At 49.9% G+C, this 9,531-nt stretch overlaps 1 protein-coding gene across 2 annotated transcripts; it reads left to right on the top strand.

Moving 5' to 3' along the window:
- The first annotated feature begins 3,741 nt into the window (after nt 1-3,741).
- On the top strand, nt 3,742-6,445 carry LOC137345269 (NAD(P)(+)--arginine ADP-ribosyltransferase 2-like). Of its 2 annotated transcripts, none has more exons than XM_068008744.1 (2): nt 3,742-3,879; nt 5,171-6,445. In XM_068008744.1, the coding sequence occupies exons 1-2, from the start codon at nt 3,840-3,842 to the stop codon at nt 6,046-6,048; spliced, it is 918 nt and encodes a 305-aa protein (XP_067864845.1). In that variant the 5' UTR covers nt 3,742-3,839; the 3' UTR covers nt 6,049-6,445. The 2 variants fall into 2 exon arrangements, with proteins under 2 accessions (XP_067864845.1, XP_067864847.1); XM_068008746.1 differs by lacking the exon at nt 3,742-3,879 and adding an exon at nt 4,008-4,174.
- Nucleotides 6,446-9,531: the final 3,086 nt, after the last annotated feature.

The following is a 9,531-nucleotide window of genomic DNA, read 5'->3' as shown; positions in this document are numbered from 1 at the left end:
AACTGTCACCCACGGCGATGTGGGACTGGAGTCACGTTGAATCATAGAATTACAGCACATGAACAGGCCATTCGGCCCATCCACTCCGTGCCGGGGTTCCTGCTCGACACCAGCTTCCTCCCACCCCCTCTCCATCTCCCCACCTCCCCCATCACCATATCCTTCCATTCCTTTCTCCCTCCTGTGTTGATCCAGCTTCCCCCTTAAATACATCGACACTCTTCACCTCAACCACTCCCTGTGGTAGTGAGTTCCACATTCTCCCCACTCTCTGGGGAAAGAGGTTTCTCCTCAATTCCCCACTGGATTTATTAGTGACTGTCTTCTATTGATGGCCCCTAGTTCTGGTCTGGCCCCCACAGAAAAACCAGGAGCTGGAACAGGCCATTCGGCCCCTCGACCCTGCTCCACCATTCAACAAAATCGAGGCTACCCCTGTACATCAACTCCACCTTCTCACTCACTCCAGATCCCTCAATCCCTCAGTGTTCAAAAATCTCCCTCCCCTCAGTCTGAATCTACTCAATGACTGAACATTCCCAGCTCTCTCCGGGGTAGGGAATTCCAAAGATTCACAACCCTCGGAGTGAAGACATTTCTCCTCATCTCAGTGTGAAATGTCCGAGCCCCTATCCTGACACTGTGTCCCTGTGTTCCAGACTCTCCAGTCCGGGGGGTTGGGGATGGGGGTGGAAACAGTCTCTCAGTATCTACCCTGTCAACCCCTTCAGAATTTTACACATTTCAATGTGATCACCTCCCATTCGTCTAAACTCCGGGGAATATCGGCCCAGTCTCCTCAATCTCTCCTCATCGGACACTCCCCTCATCCCAGGAAGCAGTCTAGTGAACCTTCATTGTCTCCCTCGAGGGCAGCTCTGTCCTTCCTTAGGTAAGGAGACCAAAAGACAAGTGGAAAGGTCATGCTTGGTGAAATGTCTCTGTCATGTTAAACAGCTCGATCAGCTGACTCCTCAGCTTCCTCTTCTCTAGCACAGGGTGAAGTGAGATAGCCCAGTGCTGATGGATGGCCAGAATACAGTGATGATTCCTGAGGTACAGGAGAACAAGCTGGCAGGAGTCAGGGGAGACTCTGAGATGTAACGATGGTCAGTCAGAGACACAGAGCCTGTGAAGCAACAGCATTTCATAGAGACTGGGAGACTGGGAGGTTAGCAGCTGTAGTGGGAGCAGGGATCTGTATAGATACAGACACAGACACAGACAGACAGAGACACACAGACAGAGACACACAGACACACAGACACAGAGACAGACACACACAGATACAAAGACAGACACACACAGACACACAGACACACACAGACACACAGAAACACACACAGACACAGATACACACAGACAGAGACACACAGACACAAAGACAAACACACACAGACAGAGACAGACACACACACAAACAGACACAGAAACACACACAGACACAGAGACACACAGACAGAGACACACAGACACACAGAAACAGAGACAGACACACATAGATACACAGCCACAGACACAGACACAGACACAGACACAGACACACAGACACACAGACACAGAGACAGACACACACAGACACACAGACACACAGAAACACACACAGACACAGATACACACAGACACACAGACAGACACACACAGACACACACAGACACACAGAAACACACACAGACACAGATACACACAGACAGAGACACACAGACACAAAGACAGACACACACAGACAGAGACAGACACACACACAAACAGACACAGAAACACACACAGACACAGACAGACAGAGACACACAGACACAAAGACAGACACACAGAGACAGAGACAGACACACACACAAACAGACACAGACACACACACATAGACACACACACAGACACACACAAACATACAGATACAGATACATGCATACAGACACAGACACAGAAACACACAGACACACACAGACACAGAAACACACAGACACACACAGACACACACACAGACACAGAAACACACAGACACAGACACACACACAGACACACAGAAACACACAGACACACACACAGACACACACACAGACACACCGACACACACACACACATGTGCAAATATAAGAAATGTGAAAGATTTTAAGCAAGTAAAGTGGGGGTGGGACAAGAGATAACCAAGGAGAAGGTGTAAATAGGACAAGGTCACAGAGAATAACCGACCAGAAGGTCATGGAGCAAAGGCAAACAATATGTTAATAGTGTGTTGAAAGACAAAGCATTAGTACAGATAGGGTGTTAATGGACTGAAAACTGAACAGTCACAAGAACTTATATTTGCCAGTTCTGAAGAAGGGTCACTGACCTGAAACGTTAACTCTGCTTCTCTCTCCACAGATGCTGCCAGACCTGCTGAGTATTTCCAGCATTTCTTGTTTTCGTATCAGTTTTCCAGCATCCGCAGTATTTTGCTTTTATTTTAGAGGTTAAGATGGAGCTGTATAAAACACTAGTTAGGCCACAGCTGGAGTACTGTGTACAGTTCTGGTCACCACACTATAGGAAGGATGTGATTGCACTGGAGAGGGTGCAGAGGAGATTCACCAGGATGTTGCCTGGGCTGGAGCATTTCAGCTATGAAGAGAGACTGAAAAGGCTAAGGTTGTTTTCCTTTGAGCAGAGAAGGCTGAGGGGGGACCTGATTGAGGTGTACAAAATTATGAGGGGTATTGATAGGGTAGATAGGAAGAAACTTTTTCCCTCAGCAGAGGGGTCAATAACCAAGGTAAGGGGTAGGAGGTTTAGAGGGGATTTCAGGAAAAATATTTTCACCCAGAGGGTGGTTGGAATCTGGAATACACTGCCTGAAGGGGTGGTAGAGGCAGGAACCCTCACAACATTGAAGAAGTATTTAGATGAGCACTTGAAACACCAAAGCATACAAGGCTACGGGCCAAGTGCTGGAAAATGGGAGGAGAATACATAGGTGCTTGATGGCCAGCACAGACACGATGGGCTGAAGGGCCTGTATCTGTCCTGCAAAACTATTTGACACTATGACTCCAACAGTTTTTACTGAAGTTGGTTGAGGATTACTATTGGGTCCCTGGACGTCAGGGAGAACCATAGGAGGGTTATGGCACAGAAAGAGGCCATTCAGCCCATCGTGTCTGTGCCAGCTGAAAAAACAAGCCAAGTAAACTAATCCCATCTTCCAGCACCTGGTCCGTAGCCTTTCCGGTTACAGAACTTCAGCTGCATGTCCAGCTAACTTTTCAACGAGTAGAGGGCATCTGCCGTCTGTACTGACCCTCCGACAGTGCAGCACTCCCTCAGTACTGACCCTCCGACAGTGCAGCACTCCCTCAGTACTGACCCTCCGACAGTGCAGCACTCCCTCAGTACTGACCCTCCGACAGTGCAGCACTCCCTCAGTACTGACCCTCCGACAGTGCAGCACTCCCTCAGTACTGACCCTCCGACAGTGCAGCACTCCCTCAGTACTGACCCTCCGACAGTGCAGCACTCTGGTGTCTCAGCCTATATTTTTGTCCTGGACTGGGATTTGAACATTCAATCCTCAGACTCAACTGAACAGGGTCACCACCTGAGCTGCAGCTAACACTAAATAGAGAGATCAGGAGGTTCCAGTCAATTGTGCATTTGATCAAAGGTTTGTGAGTTGCTCCAGGTGTGATATGGAGATCAGAACTGTGTCCACAGCTGAGGGTGTGTTTTATCCTGGAAAGTTGCGAGTCCAACGCAGCATTAATCACGTACATAACAGGAACTGATCGCAGTGTCTGCTCTCCCTGAGTGTAACCCTCCAGTGATACCGAGTTTGTTTAAAGTAAATCCCCGATACTGAGTGAATGATGGGGTGGTCATTCTATATTCTGTTGCTGACATACAGTGAGTATCTCCGTACTGATTTCAAATCAACAAAGCATTTTCCCTCCACTTATTGTAAAGTGACAAAGTTTCCAAACTCTCTGCTCCTCACTCTGGGTTTCACTTTCTCTCTCTCGTAGCTGAGACAGAAACTGATGGGTCTGAGTTCACACTGCAGAAACTGGATCTCCCAAAATCCAGACCGACTCACCTCAGTGTCAGGACTGAGGGAGTGCTGTACTGTCGGAGGAGCAGTATTGAGGGAGTGCTGTACTGTCGGAGGATCAGTACTGAGGGAGTGCTGCACTGTCGGAGGGTCAGTACTGAGGGAGTGCTGCACTGTCGGAGGGTCAGTACTGAGGGAGTGCTGCACTGTCGGAGGATCAGTACTGAGGGAGTGCTGCACTGTCGGAGGGTCAGTACTGAGGGAGTGCTGTACTGTCGGAGGGTCAGTACTGAGGGAGTGCTGCACTGTCGGAGGTGCAGTATTGAGGGAGTGCTGTACTGTCGGAGGATCAGTACTGAGGGAGTGCTGCACTGTCGGAGGATCAGTACTGAGGGAGTGCTGCACTGTCGGAGGGTCAGTACTGAGGGAGTGCTGTACTGTCGGAGGGTCAGTACTGAGGGAGTGCTGCACTGTCGGAGGATCAGTACTGAGGGAGTGCTGCACTGTCGGAGGGTCAGTACTGAGGGAGTGCTGCACTGTCGGAGGGTCAGTACTGAGGGAGTGCCGCACTGTTGGAGTGTCAGTACTGAGGGAGTGCTGCACTGTCGGAGGGTCAGTACTGAGGGAATGCTGCACTGTTTGAGGGTCAGTACTGAGGGAGTGCTGCACTGTCGGGGTGGTCAGTACTGAGGGAGTGCTGCACTGTTGGAGGGTCAGTACTGAGGGAATGCTTCACTGTCGGAGGGTCAGTACTGAGGGAGTGCCGCACTGTCGGGGTGGTCAGTACTGAGGGAGTGCTGCACTGTTGGAGGGTCAGTACTGAGGGAGTGCCGCACTGTCGGGGTGGTCAGTACTGAGGGAGTGCTGCACTGTTGGAGGGTCAGTACTGAGGGAATGCTTCACTGTCGGAAGGTCAGTACTGAGGGAGTGCCGCACTGTTGGAGGGTCAGTACTGAGGGAGTGCTGCACTATTTAAGGGTCAGTACTGAGGGAGTGCTGCACTATTTGAGGGTCAGTACTGAGGGAGTGCCGCACTGTTGGAGGGTCAGTACTGAGGGAGTGCTGCACTGTCAGATCTCTCCCCCTCCTGTTCCTAATTCAGATGTATGTTTTTATGAATGGGAATTCTCTCTTTCTGATTGGCAGGTCAGATGTTTCTCAAATGGTCCACCAGTGGTGATGGGGAATTTTGCAATAATCCCAGTGCAAAGGCACAGCTGAACCTGATGACAGATTCTGCTGCCTTTTATTTCAGACGGGATGATAATGCAGCAATAAAGTGTCTGGAGAAAGAGCTGGAGAAGGACCCGGTGTTTAAGAGCACCTGGGAGAAGGCTGTGTCTTACTGGAGAGCGAAAAATCTCCCAGCGCCGAAGGGTCTCCGAGTGGAGCACATGATCGCAGTGACAGCTTATACCATGCCGGATGAACTGCACAAGCCCTTAAATTTTGGTTTGGAAAAGTATGGAGACATCGACACATACAACTCTCACTTTAAACTCAAGAGTTTCCACTATCTCCTAACCATCGCCCTGATAAATCTGAGAAAAGGTTCCCGTCATTTAACAGTATATCGAGGGGAGAAGATTCCTCTGTCTGGTAGAAAGGACACTGAGATGAGATTTGGGAGATTCGCCTCCACCTCTCACAATCAGAAAGTGGCTGAGGAGTTTGGGAAAGCAACTTTCTTTGTTATCACCACGTCTTACGGGGTCACAATCCGAGACTACTCAGTCAACCCATCACAAGAGGAGGTTTTAATCCCCCCGTACGAGAAGTTCAAGATCACAAAGTTCACACGGTTACAGGGAGGTGGCTGCAACTTCACCCTCCAGCCGACCGGCTCCAAGAGAGTGAAGGTGATGCTGCAGGAGGACTGTACTCTGACTCTGCAGAATAATGGTATTTCAAGTCTGCATGAGGACTGTACTCTCATTGTTTATCACTGGAAGATGCCCTGGCCGAGCCGGTTTGTGTTCATTGAGGCCATCGTATCCCTCCTGGTGATCGGTGGGGTCCTCTAGAGGCGCTGCTGCAGCTAAGTATCCAGCCTCCCTCCTGCTCTCCAACCCTCAATCCCTCCACTACCCCTCACACACTCGCAGGCCCTCATTGCCCAACATCCAACCCACCTCCCCCCAGTCCTTCCCATCTCATAACTCTGTAACAGCCTCAAGGGGGCTGAATGCACTCCTGTTCCTGGGTAGCAGACTCAAAGAGGGGCTGAATGGTCCTCCTCCTGTTCCTGTGTAACAGACTCAAAGAGGGGCTGAATGGTCTCCTCCTGTTCCTGTTTATCTCTACAAACTGTGAATTAAATTGATGAGTGAAAGATTGACGATGCTTTGGGTGTTTAATGAAAAATGTTGATTTAAATCTGTTTGTAAAATTTACAAATGTCTTCTTGCACCTGTTTTCACACAAACAAAATTTCAATAAAAGATTTTTGTAATTTTCCAAATATCTCACCTGATTGTTGTAACTTTCTGGGATCTTACTGTGTATATTTGATACATTTATCTTGTGAAATGGGCAGGCAGATGACAGATACAGTTTAATGCTGAGAAGTGTGAAGTAATACATTGTGATGGGAGGAACGAGGAGAGACAATATAAAATAAAGTGTACAATTGTAAAGAGGGTGCAGGAGCAGAGGGACCGGGGGGTAAATGTACACAAATCACTGAAGGTGTCAGGACAAGTTGAGAAAGTAGTTAATAAAGCGTACGGGATCCTGAGCTTTATAAATAGAGATATAGATACAAAAACAAGGAAGTTATGGTGAACATTTATAAAACACTGGTTCAGTCTCAACTGGAGTATTGTGTCCAGTTCTGGGCACCACACTTTAGGAAGGATGTGAATGCTTTAGAGAGGGTGCAGGAAAGATTCACGATCGTGGTTCCAGGGATGAGGGATTTCAGTCAATGTGGAGAGACTGGAGAAGCTGGGATTGTTCTCCTTAGAGCAGAGAAGGTTAAGAGGTGATTTAATCGGGACGTTCAGAATGACGAGGGGGTTTCGATGGAGTAAATGAGGAGAAACTGTTTCCAGTGACAGGAGGGTCGGTAACCAGAGGGACACAGATTTAAGATAATGGGTAAAAGAAGTTGAGGGGGGAGATGAGGGGAAATGTTTTTTCACACAGTGAGTTGTTGTGATCTGGAACGCGCTGCCTGAAAGGGCGGTGGAAGCAGATTCAATTGGAATTTCAAAAGGGGAATTTACTGGAATGTCACAACTGAGTTTATGTTGTATCTGGAGTTGCTGTTTGCGGTGAGACATTTCAAACTGTCTCTCTGTACCTCTCTCTCTCTCTCTCTCTCTGCATGTCTCTGTCTCGCTCTTTATCTCTCTCACTGTCTCTCTCTGTCTATATCTGTATCGCTCTCCCTTCCTCTCTCTATCCCTCAGTCTCTCAATCACTTTCTCTGTATCTGTCTCTCTTGTCTCTTTCATTCCCATTGCCTTTCTCACTTTCTCTCTCTCTGTCTCAGTTTGTCTCTCTGATTCCAGAGCCTAGGGCCCAGGCAGCTGAAGGCACGGCCTCCAATGGTGGAGCAATGGGAATCGGGGGATGGGCAAGAGGCCAGAATTGGAAGAGGGCAGAGATCTCGGAGGGGTGTAGGGTCTGGAGGAGGTTACAGAGATAAGGAGGGGTATAGGGGGTGGAGGAGGTTACAGAGATAGGGAGAGGTATAGGGGCTGGAGGAAGTGACAGAGATAGGGAGGGGTGTAGGGGCTGGAGGAAGTGACAGAGATAGGAAGGGGTGTAGGGGCTGGAGGAGGTTACAGAGATAAGGAGAGGTATAGGGGGTGGAGGAGGTTACAGAGATAGGGAGGGGTGTAGGGGCTGGAGGAGGTTACAGAGATAAGGAGAGGTATAGGGGCTGGAGGAGGTTACAGAGATAGGGAGGGGTGTAGGGGCTGGAGGAGGTTACAGAGATAAGGAGGGGTATAGGGGGTGGAGGAGGTTACAGAGATAGGGAGGGGTGTAGGGGCTGGAGGAGGTTACAGAGATAAGGAGAGGTATAGGGGCTGGAGGAAGTGACAGAGATAGGGAGGGGTGTAGGGGCTGGAGGAAGTGAAAGAGATAGGAAGGGGTGTAGGGGCTGGAGGAGGTTACAAAGATAGGGAGGGGTGTAGCGGCTGGAGGAGGTTACAGAGATAGGGAGGGGTGTAGGGGCTGGAGGAGGTTACAGAGATAGAGAGGGGTGTAGGGGCTGGAGGAGTTTACAGAGATAGGGAGGGGTGTAGAGGCTGGAGGAGGTTGCAGAGATAGGGAGGGGTGAAGGGGCTGGAGGAGGTTACAGAGATAGGGAGGGGTGTAGGGGCTGCAGGAGGTTGCAGAGATAGGGAGGGGTGTAGGGTCTGGAGGAGGTTACAGAGATAGGGAGAGGTGTAGGGGCTGGAGGAGGTTACAGAGATAGGGAGGGGTGTAGGGGCTGGAGGAGGTTCCAGAGATAGGGAGGGGTGTAGGGTCTGGAGGAGGTTACAGAGATAGGGATGGGTGTAGGGACTGGAGGAGGTTGCAGAGATAGGGAGGGGTGTAGGGTCTGGAGGAGGTTACAGAGATAGGGAGGGGTGTAGGGTCTGGAGGAGGTTACAGAGATAGGGATGGGTGTCGGGACTGGAGGAGGTTGCAGAGATAGGGAGGGGTGTAGGGTCTGGAGGAGGTTACAGAGATTGGGAGGGGTGTTGGGTCTGGAGGAGGTTACAGAGATAGGGAGGGGTGTAGGGGCTGGAGGAGGTTACAGAGATAGGGAGGGGTGTCAGGTCTGAAGGAGGTTACAGAGATAGGGAGGTTGTAGGGTCTGGAGGAGGTTACAGAGATCGGGAGGGGTGTCATGTCTGAAGGAGGTTACAGAGATAGGGAGGGGTGTAGGTACTGGAGGAAGTTACAGAGATAGGGAGGGGTGTAGGGACTGGAGGAGGTTACAGAGATAGGGAGGGGTGTAGGGTCTGGAGGAGGTGACAGAGATAGGGAGGGGTGTAGGGTCTGAAGGAGTTTACAGAGATAGGGAGGGGTGAGGTGATGGAGTGATTTGAAAACAAGGATGAGAAGTTTAAAATCGAGGTGTTGTTTGACCGGGAGCCAGTGTCGGTCAGTGAACACAGGGGGTGACAGGGGAACAGGACTGGGTGTGAGTTAGGACACGGGGACAGCAGAGTTTTGATGAGCTCATGTTTACAGAGGGTAGAATGTGGGAGAGCAGCCAGGAGTGTGTTGGAATGGTCAAGTCTAGAGGCAACGAAGGCATGAATGAGGGTTTCAGAAGAGCTGAGACAGGGGCGAAGTCGGGTCATGTTACAGAGGTGGAAATAGACGGTCTTAGTGATGGTGTGAATATGAGATCAGAAACTCATCTCGGGGTCAAATGTGACACCAAGATTGTGAAGAGACTGGATTAATCTCAGACTGTTTCCAGGGACAGGGATGGAGTCGGGAGCTCGGGCACGGAGTTTGAAGTATCTACAGTCTTCCCAATATTTAATTGGAGGAAATTC

Source organism: Heterodontus francisci, chromosome 28, assembly GCF_036365525.1.
Source record: "Heterodontus francisci isolate sHetFra1 chromosome 28, sHetFra1.hap1, whole genome shotgun sequence".
In the NCBI taxonomy this organism is placed as follows: domain Eukaryota; kingdom Metazoa; phylum Chordata; class Chondrichthyes; order Heterodontiformes; family Heterodontidae; genus Heterodontus; species Heterodontus francisci.
The sequence above is the reverse complement of the archived record's forward strand: the minus strand, read 5'-3'. Positions and strand labels throughout refer to the sequence as shown.